The sequence below is a fragment of the Aspergillus piperis genome (genome assembly GCF_003184755.1).
Source record: "Aspergillus piperis CBS 112811 unplaced genomic scaffold BO85scaffold_1, whole genome shotgun sequence".
Taxonomy (NCBI): Eukaryota; Fungi; Ascomycota; class Eurotiomycetes; order Eurotiales; family Aspergillaceae; genus Aspergillus; species Aspergillus piperis.
This window is the reverse complement of record NW_020291591.1, coordinates 491,888-517,629: the sequence shown is the minus strand read 5'-3', so window position 1 is coordinate 517,629 and position 25,742 is coordinate 491,888. Positions and strand designations below refer to the sequence as shown.

The window sequence follows — 25,742 nt, the reverse complement described above, 5'->3', positions numbered from 1 at the left end:
TAGTGCCTTCAAATGTATGGCTAACTCGGGTAGAAGGCAAAGCAATGTATCCTTCTAACCTATGTCCGCACCTGTTTTAGATACTACGAGTGTGAGACACGTAAAACCTGAGATACAGATAGCATTTTTGGACATTTTATATTACAAAAGTGTATCAAGCATCTACTACACTATTATGATACAGAACCCTCAAGGTCCCAGTCCGTACTATATACACACGAACAGGTACCAAAACAGCACCAACCACAACAAATCAAACATCCATCCATATACACCTATGAAGAAGCAAGGCATGCTCCCTAGTAGAGAGTACTGCAGTACCAGTTCTCAGCCTTATCCACATCACCAGAGCCCTTGTATTTAGCCAGCTGGGGATGAGGGCAAATCGGCCTCTGCTTGTCGACGCCATCAGCAACATCATCGTTCTTAAACTTAGTCGGGATGAGATAGTCAGGGGCAGTGCCATTCTCGACCCAGTCCATAATAGCCAGGACGAGATCGTGCTTGGGGTCATTGAATCCGGGCACTCCGAATACGGTTCCGGAGAGAGAAGCGGCCTGGCTGTCTCCGTTCATGTAGTAAGGGGCGTCTTGGTCGGAGGGCGTGCTGGTGCAGTGCTCCATACCTGGGATCAGGAAGAAGCGGTAGAAGTCGTCGATGGGAATGTCCTGGGGACGGAGGGCTTCTTGGATGTGGTTGTACAGGTAGACGGAGGAGCCGGTGGCGATGGACGGGTCGGAGTAGCCGTGGTAGTGGAGGAGCTTGCCTCCCTTCTTGTAGAACGGGGAGATGTCGAAGTCGTCGGCTGTGGCGTTTCCGGGGTTGATCTTGTCGGAGAGGGCCACGAGGTCCGGGTTCCAGTCCTTCCAGGTCCAGTCGCCGCCGATCTGGAGCATATATTGGATGTAGGTGACGAAGTCGTCGTCCAGGCTGGGAGCGCCGACTTCAGTGCCCAGGGTGTAGCCGGGGAAGATTAGGGTGTCGTTGGCTTCGTACCAGGGGTTGAAGAGCTTGTTGACGGTCTTGAGTTGGGCAGGGGTCACGCAGGTGTCGTTGGAGGAGGTGGCGTTGCACATCACGGGGACGGGGTCGAAGACACAGCCGAAGGGGTTCTGCAGGATATTGTCTTTCAGGCCGTCCTGGGGATCGCACTGCTTCAGGATCTCGTCCTGGACGGCGGTCATTTGGGCGTCGCTGACGTGGTAGTCGGCGGTTTCCGGGAGGTTCCAGATGGCAGTGAGGACGTTCCAGAGCTGCTGGTGAGAAGTCCACCAGGCTGGTGCGCCGGCAACTACGCCGTCGAAGTCGTCGGGGAACATCTCGACTTCTTTGAAGCCCTGCTTGCCACCGGCGGAGCAACCCCGGTAGTAGCTGTAGGAGATGTCCTTTCCGTAGTAGCCCTCGGTGACCTTCTTGCCGTTGACTACGGCGTCGTGGAGGGCGCGGTAGCCCCAGTTGGTGAGGGCAGCTTCGTTGTGGTAGCCGAAGCTTCCATTGTTGCCCTCGTGGCCGGTATCGGTTGATACACTGGCGAAGCCGTACCACATGGTGTTGATGATGGAAGACCAGCCGACAGATCCGGCGAATTCGCCGTTGCCGACGGCCATGAATCTACCGTTCCATTCGTCGGGTAGGACTAGACCGACGCTGTGCTGGGTGTTGTTGGGCAGGGATATGTTGGCCTGGGCAACACAGCCGGCAAGAGGAAGTTCATAGGCGCTGATGCCCATGGGGTCGGAAGTCAGGCCATAGTTGTATTCAATGGCAGGGGTGAAGTTATATCCCTTTTCATAATGATTGGCGTAAAAGACGGTTGCATTCTTGGGAAGGAATCGAGCAATGGTGTCGACACTGCAGTTCTTGGCTGCAGCCACGCCGGCTGCGGCGAGGAAGGGTGTAGCGGACTTCATGGGGTTGATATGTCAAGTAGGAAAAGAATGGCTGTACTGATAAAAGAGTGACGGTTAGAAGTCTGATGGGTTGAAATTCAAACAAGCAGAGTGAGAGAACTGCTTATATATCTACAGAAGGAGATCGTGAGACGTCGGCCGCATCAAATCAAGCTCAGCTACTATTCCCAGGAACGGTTACTCCAACCGAGAAAGGAGGGGAAAGCCTAGCCCGGTACCTGCATTTTCCGAGCCATATAGATTGATCGTTGGAGACAAAAGCGGGTATCATGCTCTTCACGATAAAGCAGCATTCCAGTTAGAGGGTGTTGCAATCCTGTTCAATAGGTTAGATAGAGATCCCCCACTCGCTCTGTTGTTGATAAACGGGAGATGTGCCGATTGTTGCCTAACGAGGGCTAGTCTCCGCCGGTAGAACACCGTGGATGCACGGGTAGAAACAAGGGAAGTGTGGACTAAAAGTAGATGGTGGAATCTGTAGCTCGTCAATTGACAAAACCGGAGGTTGGAGGTCACGAATGAGTGGACCTCCAACGACCTTATGATCTTATCACTGGTAAGCTTAAAGTGTGCTTCTTTCAGACCCACGTCCAAATTTCTGCACGGCACTGACGGCACCGTTGATGACGACGAATATCCACAATGGGTTCAGTACTTTAACTTATTCCAAACGTATACTAGGAGCGATGATAGATCTCAGACCTATCACCATTCAGCAACGCGATTTAGCTATCACAATCGTCAAACACTGTGGGGCATCGCCTGCTCATTAAAGAAAATGCTTGGTTCGGGAACCACGTAATGCACCCCATCACCATGCAGGAACCATTGATTGTAGGCTTTATGACGCTGGTTAAAGGATATGGCGGTCAAAGTAGTTGTTCATCTCCAAGGTATCGGACGAACACTTGCGAATGCGGGTTTGTGGATGGGGAGAACCACAAGAACGGTGTATTGTTGGCAGGCAGTTCGTAGACCTGTTTCAAATAAAGAAAAGAGGAGGGGGAGGAAAAGGCTTGTCTGATCCACATTGACGTGCCGAAAAAAGCGACAGAAATTCCTGTTACAGGGAAAGGCCATATCTAGGATATTTATTGTTGAGTTCTGGAGATCATAAAGGGGCGATGCCAGGCCATTGATATTTGACAAGCTGCAAATCCCGTGAAAGAAGAGTATATGTTTCATCAGTGTCCAGACTTGCTGTGTATTTCGCCAGTAAGAAGGTTAGCAGTGGGTCAGAGAGCATTTGTCACGAATACTTACATGAGGATGAATACTCATTGAGAGATTCACAGTATCGAATACGGCCTTGGTTAGTTCTCTTCATGATTGAGTGCTATCGGCACCTTAGTTATAGAGTCCGAGTGCTAAGAAAGAGAAAAGGTTGATAATAAGCCGTTAGTATTGCCATTATGTCTCAATAGGTAGGTTAGGGAATAGGTCCTTGTATGTGTTTATGGTCAAGATACGGTGTGATGGTGGTAGTGAGCAGGGACCACATGGGCAGAGGTGGCGATGGATCAGGTGATGCCAGGCTCCAGTGGATGCCAACAACATCATACCATTCTAACTAGCTGTTCTCCTGTTTGTATACCCTACGAACCTACATCAAGTACAGTACTTCGGCTACCATCTCTACTATTTCTCTTTTTAGTTAGTATTGCAATTCATCTAAAATAGTGCCATATCATATCTGCTCTAGCTACTCTGTGGATTCAGCATGCCTAATTCAGATACGTTATGATCTCCTCCAAAAGCAAGCTATTAGTATCAGTGGCATACCAAGCTTGGAGAATGGCAATGGGGCCAATTATGCCAGTGGCGACGCATTTTAGAGGTAATCCACTTGGTAATCGCTGATCAAGTTCAAAGCTGATGGTACGGGGGAAGAGAACTCCATGCCAAACCTGCGCGGCCGGTCTAGCTACGATGTCGTCGAGTGTTCCAATGCCTGCCTCACCTTTCTAGTATAGTATCCCCTGCTTGAGTGTTTGAAGTCTGACCCGTTCCATCACGCCCAACACTGCTCGTGGAAGCCTGGTAGATACCATTATATCCTTCCACCTCTTCGCTCAACTCCTCAAAGACAATCTGCGCGAGCTTGGCATCTCGATACAGAACGACGCCGTGGGGATTCTTGACCTCCATCAGGGCACCGAGAGCACCTTCATACCCGGCGTCGACAACACCCGCCGTAATCCCCACCCCAGAGCGCCAGAGAGATGACCGCGCGAAAATGCTGCCCATGCAGTCCCGTGGAACGTGAACGGTTTGGTTGAAGTCGACCAAATAAGCGCCTGGTGGCAGTGTAATGGCGTGACTTGCGTTATCAAACGGCAAGATAGAGGTTCTGGCTGCCTGGCGCTTCGTATTATCGAAGTCAATAGTTGCTGCGGATGTCCATTTGGAGATCTGACGAAGGGTGAGATCAACGCCGCAGGGTTGTTGTTGGGTGGCACCGCGGAGATTCCGCATCAGCTGGCGGGTGACGACTTCAAGTCCGCTGAGGATCATGATGCGGTTTGAGTGGTAAGGGTGGTGGTGGCAATCATCATATGGAGAATTGTCTGTGCAAGATAAGGGGTGCTCGCGAGGAGTATGAGAGAATTCAGGCTATTTATATCACAAGAAAAGAGGGAATCGGATCGATCAACCATATGATTGATGGTAGGTCTGAACTAAAGATCTGCTAAAATGGCGTGCACACTCAAATGGGATTAGCACCGTATAGGACTTCTCATCTGCAAATCCTCCCGAGCAGCTGTTGGATAGCATACTCGGTAAGCGGGTTGGAGGGGAGCATTGGCAGTAGAGCTCGAAATCTCTTTGCGTCGGCATATATTACTGGATGTTTTGAAAGTAGAACTGGGAGGTATTGGGCAAAACCAGACTGTTGGCGATTTTCCCTATGAACTTATAATTGCGCAATACTAGTAGAGGTTGGGGACTAGTCTAGAAGTCAGTAAGGAAATTAAAATAGCAAAGAAAAGAAGCAAATATATTTTATCGTCCCTGCTAGTAAAAAATATGTATAAACAGAGAAAAGGTTCAAAAACTACCAGAACATGAGATTAGAGTGTTGATGTCTGCTAGCAGCCTTTCCAGTCTCTTCCTGTAGATTTTATACTAAGGCTTTTTAGAACTTAGTACTGGCAAGACGGGTTACATTCTATCCAAGTACTAGTAAACAAGCAAAGTATTTTCGCTTAGCAGGCTAATCAAACCAGAAAATAGTAGCCCAGGCAATATTAATGGAAATAAAATATTTGAAATTGCCTCTAGGCAGGATTTAGAGCAGGATTTATTGCAATGCAATAGGATAGAATTAGATCAACTTCCATTCAGCAAAGCTCTATACTAGAATACAATAGACAATCATACTGCAAATTATATTAGCTATATCCCCGCTAGCCAACTGTGAAGAGTAGTAAGCCATAAGCTCTAAGCGTTCTTTCTAAAGCAAGTCAACAACAAAGTTGAATAGTCCATAATCTTGGTGGCTATACTATCGAGCCCCGGAGACCAGGCTAATCCGGCGCCGAACCACGTGACCGCGGGCGGCATTCCCTCCGTTGCTTCAAGCTTACGGCCACCCTTGACCTGTCACCAAAGTCAACAAGAGTCCATGTACCGACCTGCCCCTGTCCTCTGATATTTCGTTGCGGATAAGCTCTGGTTGGAGGTCCCTGGAGCAATAAAGATTACTTTGGGGCCTCTTTGCACGTTAATCAGCCCGCTAGGGTTGGTCCTAGCCACGTACGTTTACGATGTGTTCGGTTGAGTTGGACTGGGAGTGCCTCACCTAAAGCCCGCATCTCCACCGCCTACATACACGTCATGAACAGCCACGTCTCGATCCTCTACTACAGTACCCTTGATAAACATCACTTTCGCAAGTGGCTTTTGATGGCCGATTTACCTCAGAATGGTTGGGAAATAACCTCTTTCTGCTCTCACAACCAGTATGGTTGGCAGGCCATGTGTTTGCTGGGTAGGCTTAGATGCCGGATTTCCCCGGAGTTCCTCGAGGCTCAATGACTTCACCCCAAACATCAACGGCAGGTACGTACATGGCAAACATTAACCGTATGCTCTCCAGAAATTGGATGAGTGTGAGTACAACTACCTGTATCTGTGGCGTGGCTTGTGATATAGCTAGAGCCTACCTTCGGTTCTTACCCAGGATTCAAACATGGTTTCGACGTGGTGTGCCAAAGTCAGGTCGCCGACCGTCGAACACTTGAGTAATTAGACGGATGACATTGTCCTCTATGATACCTGATATTTTCCCCCTTCACAAGGCTCGACTACCCTATGTCTTCGGTATCTCGAAGACTTACACCGCTGTCTTTCAACATCGACCCCTTCTGCTTCTTGTTCCTTGATCGTTGTCAGGAAGCATGCGGGCCTTGAATACGTTAAGCAGTGAACGGCGCTTGGGCATTTTTGGGCGCCTACGATAGCTCAACATGTTACACCACACCCACTGATGGCAAGAAACTAATCTGGTGAGCCGCAACCGAACACTGCGGAATCATCCATCTGCGTCGGTGCTGCTACTACAACTCGCCTGGGCAAGGTGTTTGCTCTGATCATTTTTGTCAATGTTTGTCAATTTGCGGTTTATTTGCTCCCCGTAGATAGGTGTGTTCTGTTGTGGGAAGGATATGCTTCCTCTTCCAGCCAGCGACCAAAAGCGCTATATGCAGGTGATGAGCCTGTAAAAAATGGGAGAAGACATGGTGATGTTTTACGCGACAAAATTGGAGGAAAGACGAAATACCCGAACATGAACCCAAGACAGATCATTATTGGCAGAAGTGCAAGAAGGGGTAGGAGAAAAGGCAGAGTTCAGTGCAGCTGGACCATGATGGAAGAGAGGACTTGAAGCTCTCCCGTGGCCCGGACATGGAAACAATGGCCATGATCGAGGCAGGGGCATGGAGTGAATACTACTGGGCTAAGGATGTGCTATTCAGCGACGCTCATATTTGACTGGGGGATTTCGACAACTGAATGCCTCCATGTCTCTCCATCCCCCAGGCCAAAGCGTCCTAAGGGGTCATACCGGACAGCAATACCGGCCGTCACCTGGTTTTGCCGTCTCTGCACCGCGGCCTTGCGCCAGCATCCGTAGTAAGAGCCAAACTACTGGCAACCCCGGAAGTGAAAGAGGAAGAAGGGATCGGACAAGGAGGAACACTGGATCAGCGGCTCGTCGGTGTTGGGCCGCCCCAGAGTCACCTGCTGAACTGACTCTCTTCACTAAAAACCTCCCGCCATCAAAGTAGACTCCCGTTCCATCACCACCTTGCAACTCATGGTGGTTCTTCGTATTATCTAGTGCTCCAAGGCCAACGAAAGCGGCCACAGGAAGCAAATTAATCCCCCTCGGGACCAACCAAAAAGAAAGACTGCGAGGTGCGTCTGTCCCCCCCCCCTTCTCCCTTCTAGAATACCCATTTTCCCCTGCACTTTACATTCTGCAGCCGGTTCGAAAAGTGTTCCCGGACATTGACGATCTGCTTCTGCCCAGAACTGCCGGCCTTTGCGACGCCTTTTTCCCATCCTCCCTCCGTCAACTCAAAACCCCCCGGAAAAACCGGTCTTCCGCACCACCCAATCCCCCGACAGAAAGAGAACTGTGAACGCGGCCGACACACGCCCCGACCAGCCTAGACGAGAGGATAGGCTCCACCGGATTATCCTAACGCTGACATCTACATGCGAACCTCCTCATCCGTCAGTGGGCCGGTCATTCTGATCCCTGCTGCTTTTCCTTCCTTTTCTGTTGGAATCCGATGCAGCTGAAGGAGAATACATGGCTGGGTCCCGCAGGAGTCCGGTGTTGAGAGACCAGTGGAGAGCCACCAGCGACACTAGAGACCCCAGAGACCGGGAGAAGCACCGGCCTCGAGGCTCGTACCGCGATAGGGGAAGGGACAAATTTCGCGACCGTGAGCGTCGTCGCCGACCCAAAGAGGGCAGACCCGACGACGAGCTTCCTCTACGGTCGCCGCCACCGCGTCCCTTTCCTCCTCCACCTCACCACGAACCTCGCCAACACCGTGATTTGTCCCCTAGCACCGTCTCCGCCCGTGGCTCCCCTGGTCATCCACATTCGGAATTTCACCCTGGTCGGAAACTAGGCCGTGATCGCTCACCCTTACCCGCTGATTATCCTGGCTTGGAATCGCGTCGTTCTCTCGAAGCGGAAAACACCAACGATAGAGGCCACCATCGGCGCGACCACTCACCATCCGCTCCGCCTCCCTTCAAGCGTAAAAGGACGCGCAGTCCTTCTCCCAGTGGCTTCGATCAGCCTCCCACCCGGCCAAGTCATCGCTATCCTCCTTCCAATCACAGTGACGACCTGGATCGAGGTCTGCCATCCAACAGGCGAGGACGATTCGCAACTCGGGGTCGGTCTGGACGGAGACCATCCCCCCGACGAGGGAGAGATAGACGCCCACCCGGGGGTAGACGTCCAATATCCCCACGACCTAGGCGCTCTAGGTCTCCCGTACGTGGTGGGAAGTCTTACGCATACCCTCGGCGTCGCTTTCATAGCCCTTTGCCGGAAGACGAACTCGAGAACGAGCCCCGCTATCGATCACCTTCGCGTCACTCTGTGCAGTCCGGTGATTCGAGATTATCTATAGCTTCTCGCCGCAATTCTCTGGGTGATCCGACGATGAACTCCGCCAGACCCGCCCGCTCAGCAGCGGGTGACTCGTTCAGGTCTCTGTCCCCGTCTCGGGAAGCTCCGGGGCATGATGCAGATAATATTAGTGTTTCGGCCAACGGGGAGACATCACGCGATGCATTCCAGCGCCCGCGAACATCTCGACCGTATGCCGATGCTTCCCAATACTCCTCGACGATGCAGAATGCTACTCCGACGAATTCTTACCACGGATCGCCACAGCCTGGTTCTCCGTACTCGGGCGGACGCGGGGGACGGGGTCAGCATGTGTAAGTCGAGTCATCTCAGGACACTTCTCCGCAGCATCAGACTAACATCGGACAATTATATAGCCCTACCTCTCCGTACCGGCAGAACAACTACACTACGAGTGGTCCACATGGTCACAGTTCGTCATATTCAGGGCCATCTTACCGTGGTGGACATTCAGGGTACCGTGGCGGCTATCAAGGACATGGCAGCGACCGTCGCTTTATGAACTCGGGGCCTCAGGGCCATAATAATGGACCACCACATGGCCGAAGCAATTTTAACAAAGCACATTGGAGGGGTGATTCCCGAGGTCGAGGCCCTTCCAGCCCTCACGAGCCCTATAGGCAACCATCAGCCAGCCCACCACCGCCCCCGGCCAACGAAGAAAGATCCCATGTTGACGATAATGGTGACCGCTTTGCACCATCAAGGAAAGAAACCCACACAGAAGATGACGGTTCGAAGGCTACTGCGGGAGGTGATGCTCAAGGCAACCCACCTCCAACTAATGCTACGCAACAATCTAATTCATCTGCTACTCCCAACAAAGGGGGCAAAATCAGTTTCGCTTTCAAGGCAAAGACTACCCCGGCTCCAGCTCCCAAGCCGGTTCCCGACTTGGCCCAAAGAATGCTGGCACGAGAGCCACCGCCGCGCGCTGCTGAGCCACCTCCCCGCAATAGGTTATCGAGTGGCCCGCCGCCACCGAAGTTTAAGCCTGACACACGTTATGATCGTCGTGATCGTGACAGAGATAGGGACCGCGACCGTGATCGGCCGCGCGACAGGGACCGAGATCGAGGGAGGATGGACCGCAGAGAATTCCGGGAACCCCGCAGCTTTCGCGAAGCTCGAGACCCACGCGATATGAGAAGAGACGACCGACGATTCGAACATCGCAATGAAAGAAGGAGAGGTGATCGAAGACAAGACTTCCGTCCCGAGCGCCGTCGCGAGCGTTCTCCTGAACCAAAAAAGCAGCCAAAGATCATGACCCGTCCCAAGCCACGTCCCACCCTATCCGAAGAGTTTGCCCAGTCGGACTCAGTCTATTATCGAAAGCCTGGCAATGAGTCTGTCATTGGTGCCGGTACATATGGAAAGGTTTTCAAGGCAATTCATGTCTACACACAGAAAAAGGTTGCTTTGAAAAAGATCCGAATGGAAGGCGAGAAGGACGGCTTTCCCGTCACAGCTGTGCGGGAGATCAAACTACTTCAACATCTTCGCAACAACAACGTTGTCAGCCTGTTGGAAGTAATGGTTGAGAGAAACGAGTGTTTCATGGTCTTTGAATATCTCTCGCACGATCTGACTGGCTTGATCAATCATCCAACCTTCACGCTGACGGCAGCTCACAAGAAAGACTTGGCTAAACAAATGTTTGAGGGCTTGAACTACCTGCACCACCGAGGAGTCATGCATCGTGACATCAAGGCCGCCAACATCCTCATCAGCAACAGAGGACAACTGAAATTTGCGGACTTTGGATTGGCCCGTTTCTTTTCTAAGAGTCGCCAACTAGATTACACCAATCGTGTCATCACCATATGGTATCGACCACCCGAACTTTTGTTGGGTGAAACCAGGTATGGACCAGCGGTCGATGTCTGGAGTGCGGCGTGCGTATACGTGGAGATGTTTACGAAGAAGGCTGTCTTTCCTGGCGAGGGCGGAGAGATCAGTCAATTGGAGAAGCTTTACAATTCCCTTGGTACGCCGACTCGGCAAGAGTGGCCAGACATTGTCGAGATGCCCTGGTTCGAGCTGATGCGGCCGACTGAGCGACGCAAGAGGATATTCGAAGAGGTCTACCGGGAAGTTCTATCACCCGCTGCTCTGGATTTGGTTTCGCAAATATTCCGCTACGATCCTACAAAACGGCCAAGTACCGAGGAGATTCTGTCACACCCATACTTTGTTTCAGAGGAACCAAGTGCTCAACAAGCCGTCGAGTAAGTTTAAATGTTTAATAACCCCTGTTTGACTGTCGCTAATGCATCTCAGATTGGAGAATATTGAAGGTGACTGGCATGAATTTGAGTCTAAGGCTCTCCGTCGCGAGAGGGACAAAGAACGTCGTGCTGAGTATCAGCGGGATAAGGAGAAGCGCAAGGGGGCACCATCTGCACCTCCGAGCGAGAGAGATCCTAAGCGTGTCAAGCAAGACGGGTCTGAAAGCGGACCACCTTCTGCGCCACACCCGGGTCAGTGAAGCTTGGATGTAACATCCGTGCAGCCCTCTCCAACATGCCGACTATACGAACTTTCGAACCCCAGCGCAATGAAATAGGGGTTTTCGGAAAGCATGTGCGCCACGTGCGTTGACGAAGCTGTGCATCTTACGGAAGTCTCGCAAATTATAACATCACCGGGGCTAGCTCCTATGACAGAACTCCTTCCGTAACCCTTTCTTCCCCCTCACCTACCCCTACCACTATCATCTATTATGCGGAACTATGACCGACGGGCGACATGCACGCTGCCTCATTTTCCTCGGAGATTTGACTTCCGAGCATCCTACATTTATGGTCCAGCATTTTTGACGGTTGAGGCCTTTCCATCCTGGGCACACTTGATCTGTGTATAGATTCTATTGATACGACAATACAATGCCATTATCTCTTTCCATGTTATTCTTGTGTACAGGGGCAGTTGTTGCAGAGATCATCCGATCTGAGGTGTCGATCAAAAGCGAATCACCAAAATAGCGTTGAGTGTGAGTGTAGCAGTAGGGAACTCATACTGAGGACAATCGCTAGTCTACCATGGGACAATCTACTACAAACAGCCACGTCAGCAACTGATGAGGCAGAGCAGTAATACGCAAAACAAGGAGCAAATCGCGGCAATCAGACATGCCTGTGGACCTCACACTCGACCAGCAAATGCCTACACCACCGTAATAGTAGTGTGGAAGCGGTTGAGCACCTCGGATTACCAGAGTATGTGAATGAAAGCTTCATCATGCATCGTAGGGGACCGGGAAGCGGCCGTCGGCTGTTGTTCATTTGAACAGACTGCCAGACAGGACAAGGAGAGGAAGAACGCACCGGCAACAGTCGAATTACTACAGATGCGCCGGACTAAAGATTCCACAGCTGCTACGATTCAATTTTCAGGGAGCCAATGCCAAAAACATGATATTGGCAAAGGCATGTCCCGTCATACAGGTCATCACCGCATCATGGAGCCCGGAAGAGCCCTCGTGATGATGGTTTTAGAAGCGGGTATTTAGAAATATTCTCGACACACTCATCGGAATCGCCAGTGCAGTTGAAAATTCGACAGAATCAAAAGTGTGCAGCCAGCGATGATTTGAGTTGGTGGTCTTGGGTTTAAAGAAGAAAAAGAAGAAGAGGAAGAGATGCGAAAAATTTCAGCGGTTAATAAAGGGCGCCGCAAGGAAAAACGACGGAGCGGGCGGGCAGGCGGGGCGGGATGGTGATTGGCTGGCGGGCAGCTGGAAGTGCTCGACTTTCCCAAGTTCTTTCTTCACTTCCAGAAACCGCAATTCCGCATTTCTTCTTCCCTTCCCTTTCCCACTTCACATCTACCAAAGTATTTACTGCTTCTTCCCCCCCTCGACCTTTTCAGAACTTCCTTCGCCACGTTCACGATCACGATCACGATTCCTCCTCACCAACACTCGTCACTTTCTATCCCTCGTCTCGCCTCGACTACCGTCCTGACTGCTCCGCTCGCCGCGTCCCTTCTTGTACCCTCAATTTAATCCTATCTAGTAATTTTCAGACTTGGGTCCTGTGTCACTCGATCTCCCTTTATTGCTCGATATCTTCGTCCACCATCTCGAATCTCTTTCTCCTCCTCCCCTTCGCAAAACAACCCGACCGCCGGATCCTGTGTCCCCGGCTGATGATCGCTCGCTTTCTGGGCCGTCACTAGCTATCTCCATGGATAACGCAAACCTCTGGACTCGCCGATCCAAGTACGTCCCACTTCCGCACGATGACTTTGCCCGCATACTTGCGTGGCCGATGCGACCCCAACTAACCTTCTTAATCTTTTGTTCCTGTCTGCAGCACCTCCAAGTTGTCTCTGTCTATGACGGGGACGGACGGCGCTCGAGTTGAACTTCCCCGCGCCACCAAGCGTTTCGGCCCCGACAGCTCCCACGGCGGCCGGTCCAACCCTTTCAACGCTCTCTCCCCCCTCTCCGGCGGCGTGTCCTCTCCGTCTACAAACGCCTCCTCTGCATTCGGCCTGGGCTCCGGTGCCTTTGCGTCGTTTGGAACCCCCAAAACCCCCGGTGCACCTTCCGACCTGAAAACCCCCGGCGAGAAGCGCGAAAACCCTGTCGACCAGGCTTCCGCCGCCGAGGCTGGCAAAACCAAGGGTGTTGCCTTGACGCTCAAGGAGCACCCGCTCAAGTCCACTTGGATTATCTGGTACCGGCCTCCCACACCTAAATACTCCGATTACGAAAAATCCACCGCCCCGCTTGCATCCATATCATCAGTAGAGAGTTTCTGGTCGATCTACTCGCACCTAAAGAGGCCTTCTCTGCTCCCCACCGTCTCCGACTACCATATCTTCAAGAAAGGCATTCGTCCGGTATGGGAGGACGAAGCCAATAAGCGAGGTGGAAAATGGGTGGTGAGGCTGAAGAAGGGGGTTGCGGATCGCTACTGGGAGGACCTCCTCCTTGCTATGATCGGTGACCAATTTGCAGAGGCTAGCGATGAGGTTTGTGGTGCGGTTCTCAGTGTGCGGAGCGGGGAGGATGTACTGAATGTGTGGACCCGCATCGATGGCGGGCGGAACATCAAGATCAGGTATGTCATACGTGGACACATTGCCTTGGAAGCGACATCACCGGTTTACTAACATTTTCTGCAGGGAGACAATCAAACGTCTACTCAACTTCCCCGCCGACACCAACATTGTCTGGAAGAGTCACGATGACAGTATCGCCCAACGTTCGGCCATCGACCAGGCTCGCCAGGAGAAGGCCGCCGGAAACGCCGGCCATCACCACCATCACCATCACCATCACCACCATAACAACCACAACCAGCAACACCAGCTGGGCGATCGACGAAGAGTTACGGCGAATGACGAGGGGGATAAAGGAAAAGGCACGACATCTTGACATGCTTTACGTGGGTTATGATCCTGTATAGTAAAGGCCACACAAAAATCTCATTGGGATGATTTGGGATCGGGGCATTTAGGGCGAAATACTGAGTGATCTCGATTTGGGTTTTTATTTTCTGACCATTTTATTTCAATTCATGGGCGCTGCTACTGCACGTGGATATGCAAGTTTGGGGTGCTCGGATGGGATGAAGCGTAACTACTTTTATTATTGCTATACTTAGTATCTTCTTCTTCTATCTACTTCCTCACCTGCATGAATTGTGATCGGAACAACTGGTTATTGATCTGCTAGTGGACTTTTATTTATGACCAGACTAGGCGATAGTGCATGTAACTACTACAATTTTATTCCCCGCATGCTTTTGATTTTTCACTAAATCCAATAATCTCGGGTCTTTTAGAGAACCCACGTGGAATTGGGTCGATTTTGTCCTACTGTCTACACCTATTATCTTCCCTCATACGGAAAGCACTAAAACTGAACCCCAAGCGACAACTTCTTTAAACACCGCGATGAAGTTATTCCTTAACCCACACCGACACCTTTCCCCGGTAGCATTCTCAATGCTACCAATCCAGTCCTTCACCCACATCTTTGCTTTTTCAACTTAATATTCATTATTTCTTCTTCTCATTATTTCCCCGATCGCTTCATATCTTACAAGCCGCGGGTACTATCTCCACCAATTCTACCTACATCTCATGGGACCAAGATCTGAATAGTCTGGAGAGAAATCTCTGAAGTGGAGCCACGGCCATAATAGAAACCGGCCATATGACATCCTGCAGGCTGGTCTGCTATATTTTACGGCAGGGATATGACCTATCATATTCAATGACGGTAGGAGGGCATTACTACTGTAGGAAGTTGAACCTGCATTACGGAGCAACTGTGTGTGGGTTGCGTTAAGGTACTGTGGTGCATTAGTTACTTGGTCGTGGTAGGTATATAGCTTGGAGCTGAAGTATGTACTTAGTTACTGTGTCATGAAGGGAGGTGGATGCTTAGCTGGGGTGATGATGTATTGAGATCCTGTTTAGTACCTGCTTGTAATTCTTGCGGCCCTTGAGGGCTTTCTATCCACTTCTAATAATGACACCACTATAGGTATAGATTTAAACATCAAGTGTTATTGTATGGAGATTGACTATTACCCTGATATTCACAGATCGCTCATGACTTGATATTATGGGCTAGGCTTCTTGTAATACATTAATCATCTGTTTTTCTACCAGATTGCTTTCTGGTAGTTTTACACCATTCCACAATTTTCGAGTGTTTTAGTCGGTCTAATCAAGCTAGATGAGATTAAAAGCATCATTCATAGTACTACTGTGAATACTAAGTAGCATTTACTTCGGTATGCGCAGGTACAATCATGGTGATTGTATTAATATGTGTATTAAGTAGTAAACGGGATATATATATCCGCAGACTGTGTTGCTGCCCTCACCACTACTAAGAGTGGTAACAAACATCATTACATCATAAACATGAAAGTGTGTCAACTCCAGATGCTGCCTCAGTGCTGAAGGAAGTGGTACTACTATACATCTTGCAAATTGATACTTATTTGGCATCCCGAATGGTGATTACAGAGCCATACTGTAGACTAGACTATCTACAGCAAATGCACGAGACACCACTAGTGCGGGCACTAGTGGCCGGACTAGAAACTAGTCAGCGGATTTGTAGGGCTCCGCACGTCGGTGGGCAGAATCCTCCCACCGCCTTTTCTGGCCCATCCATGATGCATTTCTCTCTATCGCCATGCCCATTTCTGCTCGGTATTCGCCGAATATGAGAACCCTCTTGGCCTGTCTGGTCATGCAATGACCTCGCTCGTGACTACATGCCACTCTTCAAACAACTCTCAGACTTCCTCTCCGGCCGCACCTCCAGTCGACCCCCCTCCTCCCCGCAAACCTCCCCCGATCCTGCGCCCCCATCAGATGCGACCTCCGACCACATACAGCGGACTGAGACGTCCGGCGCATGGAATTCCGGTTCGCCTATAGAATACGGATCTCTTCATACATCTCTTGAAAGTCTTGATCCGGTCACCGTAAGTATCCGTATTCCGCCCAGCGCTTTCCAGATTACCATGCGATCATTCTTTCGCAACTCATGTCTCGGCCTTTAATTTTGCATTTTCCGCTCTGCTAACACCGGCCGTGATAGACTGCTTTCAGCAATGCCGAAGGACTTCGACATCCTTACGAACACCGACCTGTACGTCCACAATATCGTCAGACCGTTCCTCGATCAGATTCAGGAATGCGTCGCCTGTAAATATGGCCTCGCAATGCGGAAGCAGACCGAGTGATACTGACTCGATTGATATTAGGTCTGGCGACACAACACATGCCAAGTCGCGCCAGCGTTCCGAAGCATACGATGAACTTAGGTTGTTTCCTCCCAATAAGTGGTGCGTTCAGTTTTGCGCAGTGGCCATATGAATATATGCTGATCAGCGAGATTTACGTTTTTTAGGAATGACCCCGGTGGAATCCCTATAGTGCCAGGACAAACAAAGAGCAATAAGCCCAAGGTATGATATGATCAGAACTGAAAATGCTTCCGTGCTCGTGCTGACAGCAGGAACAAGTCACCTTTCAGGCCTGTGGATACGATATCGAAAGGCCGAGACAGTGGACCGGTTCGTGCACAAGGAAAACCGAATCGCCTACGGAACAGCCAGCCAGGAAATGTCACAGGATACGCAGGCTCTGAAAGACCCAACAAACGGCGCCGCCAGGATACCCTCGATTCCAGCCGTGGAAATTTCACAAAACCGTCTGACAACGATGTTGAGCACCCCGCTCAGGAGGCGCCCCGCATCGCCGGTCACCCACCACGTATGTCTCCTACTTTGAGCCAGAGTTCAGGGAAGCAAAAGAAACAGCGGAATAACAGACGCTCAAAAGTGGACGAGTACCGAAGCACTGAAAATATCGTGAGACCTTCCCGGATACAACCAAGCCCAAAGCGTGGTCCCTTACCCAACTTCGGAGCACCGTCCGATGATGACCGCGATGAACGTTTCACGAAAAATGCAACCAAAGAAAGACGGAGAAACAATTCTTTCATCGCCGACGTAGACTCCGGCGCCGAGCAGGAACGACCTGACAAACATGAGATCCTACAAAGCGTCGAAATCATAAATGCGAAATCACAGGACCCTGCAAATAAGACAAAGATGGGTCTGCGTCATGATCCGGAAATCGCGGCAAAACCCAGAAGACGGGTGTCTGAATCGCGGGAGAGTCCCGATGAGCTTCAAGGGGCGGTAACGGTGCGGCCACCGCCCGCTCAAATTGGAGACAAGAGAGCTGAGCTTGGAAGTCAACGCACGACAGGCCGTGAGCACCAGTCTCAAGACATCAAACCAACTCTTTTCGAAGCCTCCGGGCCAAGCAAGAAAGGGAAACGGAAGAACAAGAAGACCAAAGCTTCCGAAATGTCGAACCAGCGATCCTTCAAAGCGAAGCTCGTCCGAACTGGTCCTATCGAACAGCAGGCATCGGACGGCAAGTCCGTCGAGGTTCACGTCGACATGACAAAACGCACAATCGCACTGTGTCAAGAGACAGATTCGGAGAACGTTTTTGAAGCGCCTCTTTCTAAAGTACGACAGATCCTGAAAGCAGAATCACCAAACAATAAGGTTAGATTAGTGCTATCGAAGACGTCGGAACTTGATAATCGGATCGATATCGAGTTCATGTCTTTCACTGTGAAGGAGGAATTCTGCTGTCTATTGGGTGAGGTCGACGTTCGTGACAAGTCAAGGTATGTCTGTTCTCTGTTCTCCATTCGTGCCGCTTTTCCTTTGGCTCTCGTTGCTGTTCCTGAATACTACCTTTTGCTATTGAATTGAGGCTGATATGAGAGTAGCGAATGGATGGACAAAGCGTTCAACAAGGCCCAAAGAGAAACTAAACAATCTACAAATGGAATGAAACGGCCATCGTCGGAAAGCGGTCCTGAGCAAGTCCCGGACAAGCAGCGTGACACCACGAAACGGGTGAAGCTTACAGACAATCTGCGGGATGAAAATGGGGTTGCCGCTGGGAGACAGCCGTCGCCGCCGGACGCCGCCTCTCGGGAACGTGCAAACCCCTCCCTTACTGCACCCAAGCCCAACAAGTCGAACCCATCGCAGCCTGAATCAAGCCCAAGCCGTGTGTCGAAGAGCGCCACGGACCCCGGTGTGGAAATTCCCGTGAAGAAGTCTGCGTCCAGCATCACCACAAGAGCCATGTCGCGTCTTCCTTCCGCGACTACTGTAGTGTGGTATGTATTGGCTGGTCAATATTCTGTGGTAGAAACGACTGACAAACATGACAGTGACGATAGCGATGATGAGAATACGCAGCCACCTTTGCCAGCTGTAAACACTGAAAAGTGGCACAAGTATGCAACTCTGCAAACCATGGTACTCATTGATGCTGACTATGTAGTAGACCCCTTGTCTATCCGCTAGTTGGGAAAAAGAAGGCCGAGGTGGATGTTTACGACCTTGACCGACTGCGCGAGAACGAGTTCTTGAACGACAACCTTATCGGGTTCTACATTCGATTCCTGCAAGATCATCTGGAGCGCACCAATAGTGACGCGGCGAAGAGAGTCTATTTCTTCAATTCTTTCTTTCACGATACACTTATGAATGTCCCTCGAGGAAAGCGGGGCATCAACTATGACGGCGTGCAGAAGTGGACGAGGACCGTCGACATATTCAGTCATGATTACGTCGTGGTTCCAATCAATGAAAGTGCGCACTGGTATGTTGCTATAATTTGCAACTTACCAAGCCTGCAGGGGATTGTCCAGGAAGGGCTGGATCCAAATGAACCAACACCAGGCGAAAAAGAGCCTTCGGGGCCACCAGACAGTCAGGTTCAGGAGATCTCTGAAACGCCAGAGCCGGAAGTAGCCACCGATAAGGACAAGGAAGAAAAACACGCTGACGGCTCAGGCCCTACGAGAGCGGAGTTAGCTAGGCGATCCTTAGAAACGATGAGGATAGCTGATGGGGCTGGAAAAGACCAGCCTGCAGAGAGTCCTGCTGCAGACCAAGAGTGGCCTGAACTCGAAGCTAGCCCAGAAAGGCCTTCCAAAACTCTTTCCAGTCTCACAGAGAACGCGACGACGCCCGAGAAGCTTGACACGAAGGAAGCTGCTCAACTGCCCGAACCATCAGCTAAGCCTCGCAAACAAAAGGCAAAGCGAGCGGGCCCTAGATACGACGTCTGCCAGCCGATCATTATTACTTTTGACTCGCTGAATGTGCCCCGTTCGCCAACAATAAGCTCCCTTCGTGAATATTTATACGAAGAAGCCAAATCTAAGAAGGGCGTCGAAATCGACAAAGGCCTGATCAAGGGTATGAGGGCCCGGGATATTCCCCTGCAGCCCAACTATTCCGACTGCGGTCTGTATCTTCTGGCGTACCTGGAGAAATTCGTCCAAGATCCGGATGTGTTTGTCAGGAAGCTTCTTCAGAAGGAGATGGATTCGAAAGACGACTGGCCTCCGCTGAAGTCCGGTCTCCTCCGACGGCGACTCCGCAAATTCCTTGACATGCTTTATGACGAGCAGGAGCAGCTCAAACGCCATGAGATCAGTGACAAAGACACTATGGTGAATAAGAAGCCAGTCTGTTACCTACTCGGTAGTCCCGTGCTGGAGGGTGCGGAGAGCGAAAGCAAACGTTCACCCCGGAAAAAGGAGCCGTCGAATGGCTCGGAGGACCTTGCTCAGGCTGTGAATTCTGAACGACAGTCGCAATCCGAAGCGGAAACTAGCGCGGGCCAGGACAAACCTAAGGAGATCCAAAGATCACCGGTAGTGGACACCACAGAGTCGCGGCACCCCGAAGCATCTCCCGAGAAAGATGTTGTCCTAGTCCCAGACAGTCAGCCGGAGGCAGCGCCCACCTAAGACCAAATCCAAACCATCAAAGCCACGACGACAGAGTCCGGAGTCGGAGACACAGCCGCGCACCGTTGTCAACAACAAAGAAGATGGCTCCGGAGGGCCATAGTCCTGACGACGGTGTGGGAGTTGTGGCAGTCGAGACCCAAGTCAGCTATGCACATAGTAGTAACGAAAAGCACTATCTCTAATACCTATCTTATGCACCATTTGTTTTGTCCCTTTTTTTTTTTAATCCGTGCCATCCGCACGCAGGCGTTTCCGGAACACTAGGGAGGGGGAGGGTTGAGTTGACAGTTGCATTAGATACCAAGCATTTGCATACGAGTGATTCTGTGGAATTCAAGACGAGGGGTGACATGTATTGTATATATCGATATGTGATAGAATCGGATGATCTGATCTGATCCAACCCAGCTGAAATTATTCTTTCTATGTCTACTACCCACCTACCAATCCCTCTCATCCGCCTGCACCCACCACGCCATCTTATCCCTCTTGAACGCCTCAAAATCCCACTCCGCGTTCTCTAACCGCTCCTTTCCAGCAGTCCACACATACGTAACGGCCTCTACTTCCTCCCCTTCCTTGGTCTCACCGCTGCCCTCTGTCTCCGCTGCTGCACCTAACACCGCTTGTATCTCCCCGGTACCATGCTCACCCTCACCCTGCTGCTGCTGATGATTTAGAACCCTCACCCTAACCGCCTTCTTCTCATACTCACTCCCCTCGAACCGATCCAATCGATACACGTCCCCGTCTGTTAATCCCCACACTACTGTGCCTAGCACAGATGCCTCACCAGCAGCAGCAGCAGCAGTATCATCTGCACCAGACGAAGATGAAGGTGTGGTAGGTATAATACCCGGATAATCCGCATACCGGACGCGATGACGTCGATAGCCATGCAGTATTGCCGGCTTGATTGTCAGGAGAGCCTTTTGCCATGGTTCTGGAGTGGAGTGGCCGTGGATTACGCGGTGGAGGATGGGAGGGGCCATTAGGGTTCCTTTGAAGGAGATCTTAGTAGTGGTAGGGTGGTGGATAACCTAGGGAGGGGGTGGGTACCGTAGAAGAAGAGGACGTGGTCGCCCATTTCATTTGCTTTTATCTTGTAGTAATGTATATATGTATGGTCTAATTGTGGTGTGGAATTTGAAAGAGGGCAGGGAGTATGCGGGGTTAATTGGTTGGTGGTGTTGACGAAGTGGTGTGGTAAGTGTAAGTAGGTAAATAAATTGAGAGAATATTGTAGTGATAATTAAAGAATGATGAATATATATAACGAGAGTATATGCGACTGTTTTATAATGACCTTGCGCGCAGCAATTCAATCCAACGAGGATATGAAGTTGAAGCAAAGTCCGACAGACAGTATCGGAGATACAGCGATAAGTGATTGCTTATCGATAAGCCAGTCATTCAGCTCAACCAATCCCGAAAAAGGCCCATGTGGCTTCAAGCTCCGCCCAGCTTTGTTTCTCTTACAAGCCAGCATCCTCGCGACATCGCAACTTCACAGGGAGTTATTCTCCCTATCTTCCCTTTTCATACTCTCCCCCCCCCTCTTCTATCCCGAGATCCTACATATAGCACACAGGGGAGAATGCACTCAACCCTCAACCGCGCCCAAGGCGTCTTCGGCTTCTTCACGACCGTCGCTCTCTTCGTCGCCGGTCTCGCTGCTCTCAGCGTATTTCTCTATCCTACCGACGATGTGACGTCTAGTGTGAAGTTGCGCGATGTGAAAGTGTACGTTTTCCCATCCATCTTACTTACACCCTCTTTCCAATCCAATCAATCCCTCCGATTACCTATACACCACCCCCATAAAATCCACATCTACACCACACAATATAGCTAACCCAACCCAACTCAAACCAACAGAACAAAAGGCCGTCCCCACTACTACAGCACACGAAAGGAAGAATACGCCGCCATGAAATTCGATCTGGACGCTGGTACATACAATCCCCCCAATGCCTATCTCCCTTTCCCCTACATAACTGACAACCATACAAAAGACCTAACCCCCCTCTTCAACTGGAACACCAAACAACTCTTCGTCTACGTCTACGCGACCTACCCCTCCGACCCCTCCAACCCAACCACCTCCGCGCCCTCCCACTCCGTCATCTGGGACACCATCATCCCGGCCCCGGAGTCGCCGTACTCGTTTAATGCCCTGCGCGAGAGATTCTTCCCTTCTGCATCATCGTCTGCGAGCAAGAAGCGCAATACGAAGAAGACTTCATCTGCCAGTAAGAAGGCGTCTGAGCCTGGGAAACTGAGACTCCGCGATCAACGGGCAAAGTACTCCATCGGAGATGTTTCGGGGAAGATGGCTGAACGGGAGAATGTGACGCTTTCTGTCGGGTGGAATGTGCAGCCGTGGGTGGGGGCGCTGTGGTGGGCTCCGCACACGGGGGGTGCGATGAGGACGAAGGGGGATGTGGGCACGAGTAAGGCTTTTGGGTTGCCCGCGTTGAAGGGGAGGAATGTTGGGACTGGGACTGGGACTGCGTCTGCTGGTAATGCTGCGGGGGCGGTGTAGGTGGGGGAGTATAGTGAGTGATTGTTGGGTTTGTTTATGTAGGAGAGATGGTATAATTGCATTCATTGGGTTTGTTCTTGTTTATTTTGGGTGTTTTTTAAATTTATTTATGGAGGGATGGGCTGGGTTTAGGTTTGAGGTTGAGCATGTCATCTACGTACTTGCATTGTAGAAATGAAAGAACCTCAACTCCAGTTAATGATGCTATCGACTTTGGTCGTTCATTTTAGGGTCTCGTAACATAGTAATACCCGGAACAATTGAATGTAAAGGGAAAAGAAACAGCCATGTTCACATGCAGCTTGAATCAATCAGAACCCACCATCAAGGGATCGTGCCATACGTCGTGTGATGATTCCCCCCGCGCTGAATCCGCTCGGAATAGACTCCCGGCGCGCGACGTGGTGCTTCACCTGTCCCTGCGTTGCGATTGGCGTAGTATACGTATTCGAGGTAGAATGCGTGGATATGGCCGGGGAGGTAGCTGCACAATGTGGACTCGGTCAGAACCATTCACTTTTCGAAAACACTACGAAGGCAAGAAGGAGTATGATGAGAAGTGACTAACCCCAGGATCGTCAAGAGTATATTGATAAGCAGATCAACACTGCAACCCGAGATCATAAACACACCGAGAGGAGGTACTAGACGAGCACAAGAATTAGCTTCAAATTCAGATGCAAAGAAGAAAAGAAAAATTTGAGAATGTAAGTAGAGGGCTGCATACTGAACAAGGTAATAAGAATCAAGCAGAGCATGGAGCATGTTCCCGCCATCTTTATTGATTTAAAGGCGATGTTGATAACGGCAATATAGTAGTAGTAGTACTGATTAGGACCGTGCGGCAGACTTGACACGCTTGGTCGAGTCCAGATAGGTACCCAGGAAGCTGAGGGATAGAATCACCACCAGCAGGATGTAAATGTAGATGGGGACGTTGTCGTCTTTGTTGGAATTGAGACGCTTCATGGTATATGAATCAAGAAGGTGACAGAGGATCGGATCAGTCACAAGGTTTCACAGGTGTTTCTAGATCGACGTCACCGGGACGGGAAGGTGGTAATGGAGGATCAAAATGGCTTTCCAAGTGTTGATCAGCCTTGTGAGCCAGCGCCACGGGTAGCAAGTCACAAGTCAAGTCGAGTATGTATGAGTGAACAACACAGCAGCCGAGTTGAGCGATCAATCCCTTGCCAGGCCACCAACTGAACAAGGCAGAAATGTTTTTAGTTTGGCCTGGAATTGGCCGGATCCCATTCCGGCTGACGTCATCCCGCAAGCTGCCGCAAATGGGCCGCGCTTGCCTGTTTGGGCTTAAGGCCGAGCTACGGAAAACCTGGGGTAAGTGGGGAGTTCAACTAGTAGAGAGTAGATGTGAAGGGCAGGTGTCATTGTTGCGGTTGGTGTTCGTTTAACGTGTATATTTGCAAGGTATATACGACTTAGCCTCTCCGTACTTCGAGCTTCTATACTGCATCAATCGACGCACGTGTCGTCACCTGTTCGTTCTTGTTGCCGAGTTTCGAGATCTGCAGGAACGCATCCACTCCGTAACCTTCGAGGCTGTGGAGCTCCAAGCTGCCCGCCCAGTACTCGGCATACACTCGGCTCATGGGCAGACCGATCCCCAGACGCAGATTAGGAGGCCGCGAGGTCAGCGAATCCAGCGAGCTCTCGCGGAATGTGTCCCGATCCGCATCCTTTCTTTCTGTCGGCACGCACAGCTCCTGCATGGTGGCAGCCATGGCGGGAACCTGTCCCAAATTCTGGAGATGCGATGTGCTGTAAGGGCCCTTATTGAAAGACCACAGGTACGGCAGGACCTTACGCGGTATACCACCGCCCTGATCCGATACCCGCAGGATCACATGCTGCGGGGCCTCGCAGATGAGAACCTCGATAGGCGGCGGTTTCTCCGTAGAGTCCCGGTATCGTTCACTCACAGCTTGGATAGAGTTGCGGAGCAGCTCACCGATGATATATTCCAAATGGCTTAGCATGTAAGGGAAGGTGGCCTCAAGGTGACCCTGCACCGAGATTTCTGGTATCTTATCCGATCCACCGTTCTGCCGCAACATATCCTGCGCCAGCTTCCCGCACCGTTCAGCAACCTCTTTCGCGTTGCATCTGAGGAATACCTCACCGACGAAGTCGGCATTTAGATCTGTGCGATCTTGGGAGCCGGGGAAGTGCCACGGAGAGTTGAAGGTTTCCGTTAAAGCAAGATGTTGCTCGGCGATAACGCGGCGTGAAATTCTCTGTTAGGTCCAATGTATTAGTGGAGAAATATACCATCCAACCAAACAAGGTCTTACCGCTCGGAGAAGTGTGTTCATGAAGCTGTCCAGCACATCTGACGGGACGAGCTCGCGGCACTCCAGAACACCCGTTGCGAGTTTGGGAATCACAACGAGGTGTTCTCGGAGCGTTTTACGTAGGATGTCGCAGAATTTGTCATTGTCATCCAAAGTCTTTATCTCTGGGATGGTCCGGAACCGCTCAAATGCCTTGTAGTAGAGCTCGTACACCATGGACAGGTGGGGATTGGCCACCACCACATACGGGAGTCGTTGTATATCTCGTAGGCGATGGGCGAGTCTAGTGAAAGATTGGAGTTAGTTAGATCATCAGCTGCTATGGAATGACCGCACTAACCTAGTTGGAAGCTCAGTTCGTACGTAGTTGGCCGAACTGATGAGCCGGGATTCCGTCAGGGTTCGTCCAAAGAAGGTCAGCTGTCGCAAACTGATAGGACGGATGTCACGCTCAACCCATCTGCAACCCATTAGCAATGACGCCCGGCAAAATGTGTCAAAGAATAGCCTACTCGTCCAAAGCCGATACCGGTCTCCACGGCGGCGGACTGTGAGCTTGTTGAGTGGAATTAAATCGTAGTTTTGGAGTGCAGCATTGACGAAGAGCCCGCCAGCGACGAGCTGAATGACTCCACGCCATATTGCTGTGGTTTGGACTGAGTCAACGGCTTAAGCGCGGGTGTGGCATGGAGGGGACCGTATTACGCCAATGCAAGAACGGGCGCGCATCAAAAGAGCCACACGAGATCAAGTTCCGATAGAATGGTCCATACATGGCTCTGCAGAGGATCAATTTGGTCCACGACCGCTGAATTCACAGTGGCATGACATGGTTCCTGATGGCAAATGCGGCCGGTTTTCCAGGCGTCCGGGCGGTGAGAGCTTTAGGCATGTGACGTGCCAATGCTCACGTGTTAACGGAGAACATGATATTATTCCCCCTTGA

General features: G+C 50.9%; 9 protein-coding genes across 9 annotated transcripts; 4 read left to right on the top strand and 5 right to left on the bottom strand.

Moving 5' to 3' along the window:
- Positions 1-105: 105 nt before the first annotated feature.
- On the bottom strand, positions 106-2,379 carry BO85DRAFT_5381 (tannase and feruloyl esterase). Its single transcript, XM_025665463.1, has 2 exons — positions 2,129-2,379; positions 106-2,071 (listed from the first exon to the last, which is right to left on the bottom strand). Exon 2 carries the CDS (start codon positions 1,908-1,910, stop codon positions 300-302), a length of 1,611 nt encoding a protein of 536 aa, XP_025520605.1. The 5' UTR covers positions 1,911-2,071; positions 2,129-2,379; the 3' UTR covers positions 106-299.
- A 1,486-nt stretch (positions 2,380-3,865) lies between these two features.
- On the bottom strand, positions 3,866-4,505 carry BO85DRAFT_444028 (putative dUTPase; the record flags this gene model as incomplete). The annotated part of the gene is made up of 1 exon (XM_025658927.1): positions 3,866-4,505. Exon 1 carries the CDS (start codon positions 4,422-4,424, stop codon positions 3,867-3,869), a length of 558 nt encoding a protein of 185 aa, XP_025520604.1. The 5' UTR covers positions 4,425-4,505.
- Positions 4,506-7,524: 3,019 nt separating this feature from the next.
- Positions 7,525-11,452, top strand: BO85DRAFT_5334 (putative protein kinase). Its single transcript, XM_025665459.1, has 3 exons — positions 7,525-8,885; positions 8,949-10,823; positions 10,876-11,452. Exons 1-3 carry the CDS (start codon positions 7,732-7,734, stop codon positions 11,081-11,083), a joined length of 3,237 nt encoding a protein of 1,078 aa, XP_025520603.1. The 5' UTR covers positions 7,525-7,731; the 3' UTR covers positions 11,084-11,452.
- Positions 11,453-12,361: 909 nt separating this feature from the next.
- BO85DRAFT_409848 (eukaryotic translation initiation factor 4E) lies at positions 12,362-14,361 on the top strand. The gene is made up of 3 exons (XM_025657452.1): positions 12,362-12,817; positions 12,912-13,664; positions 13,729-14,361. Exons 1-3 carry the CDS (start codon positions 12,783-12,785, stop codon positions 13,979-13,981), a joined length of 1,041 nt encoding a protein of 346 aa, XP_025520602.1. The 5' UTR covers positions 12,362-12,782; the 3' UTR covers positions 13,982-14,361.
- Positions 14,362-15,842: 1,481 nt separating this feature from the next.
- On the top strand, positions 15,843-19,933 carry BO85DRAFT_482569 (Ulp1 protease; the record flags this gene model as incomplete). The annotated part of the gene is made up of 8 exons (XM_025663110.1): positions 15,843-16,055; positions 16,172-16,278; positions 16,338-16,418; positions 16,484-16,541; positions 16,599-17,782; positions 17,888-18,286; positions 18,341-18,406; positions 18,457-19,933. The coding sequence occupies 8 exons, from the start codon at positions 15,843-15,845 to the stop codon at positions 19,931-19,933; spliced, it is 3,585 nt and encodes a 1,194-aa protein (XP_025520601.1).
- A 341-nt stretch (positions 19,934-20,274) lies between these two features.
- On the bottom strand, positions 20,275-21,270 carry BO85DRAFT_515303 (gamma-glutamylcyclotransferase family protein). The gene is made up of 2 exons (XM_025664779.1): positions 20,996-21,270; positions 20,275-20,936 (listed from the first exon to the last, which is right to left on the bottom strand). Exons 1-2 carry the CDS (start codon positions 21,021-21,023, stop codon positions 20,377-20,379), a joined length of 588 nt encoding a protein of 195 aa, XP_025520600.1. The 5' UTR covers positions 21,024-21,270; the 3' UTR covers positions 20,275-20,376.
- A 131-nt stretch (positions 21,271-21,401) lies between these two features.
- On the top strand, positions 21,402-22,687 carry BO85DRAFT_409843 (signal peptidase complex subunit SPC3). Its single transcript, XM_025657451.1, has 3 exons — positions 21,402-21,679; positions 21,815-21,888; positions 21,952-22,687. The coding sequence occupies exons 1-3, from the start codon at positions 21,534-21,536 to the stop codon at positions 22,479-22,481; spliced, it is 750 nt and encodes a 249-aa protein (XP_025520599.1). The 5' UTR covers positions 21,402-21,533; the 3' UTR covers positions 22,482-22,687.
- Positions 22,688-22,805: 118 nt separating this feature from the next.
- BO85DRAFT_482566 (uncharacterized protein) lies at positions 22,806-23,450 on the bottom strand (the record flags this gene model as incomplete). The annotated part of the gene is made up of 2 exons (XM_025663109.1): positions 22,806-22,965; positions 23,332-23,450. 2 exons carry the CDS (start codon positions 23,448-23,450, stop codon positions 22,806-22,808), a joined length of 279 nt encoding a protein of 92 aa, XP_025520598.1.
- Positions 23,451-23,947: 497 nt separating this feature from the next.
- BO85DRAFT_359972 (protein kinase PKP2) lies at positions 23,948-25,436 on the bottom strand (the record flags this gene model as incomplete). Its single annotated transcript, XM_025655534.1, has 4 exons — positions 23,948-24,739; positions 24,797-25,079; positions 25,137-25,256; positions 25,309-25,436. The coding sequence occupies 4 exons, from the start codon at positions 25,434-25,436 to the stop codon at positions 23,948-23,950; spliced, it is 1,323 nt and encodes a 440-aa protein (XP_025520597.1).
- Between the last annotated feature and the right edge of the window lie 306 nt (positions 25,437-25,742).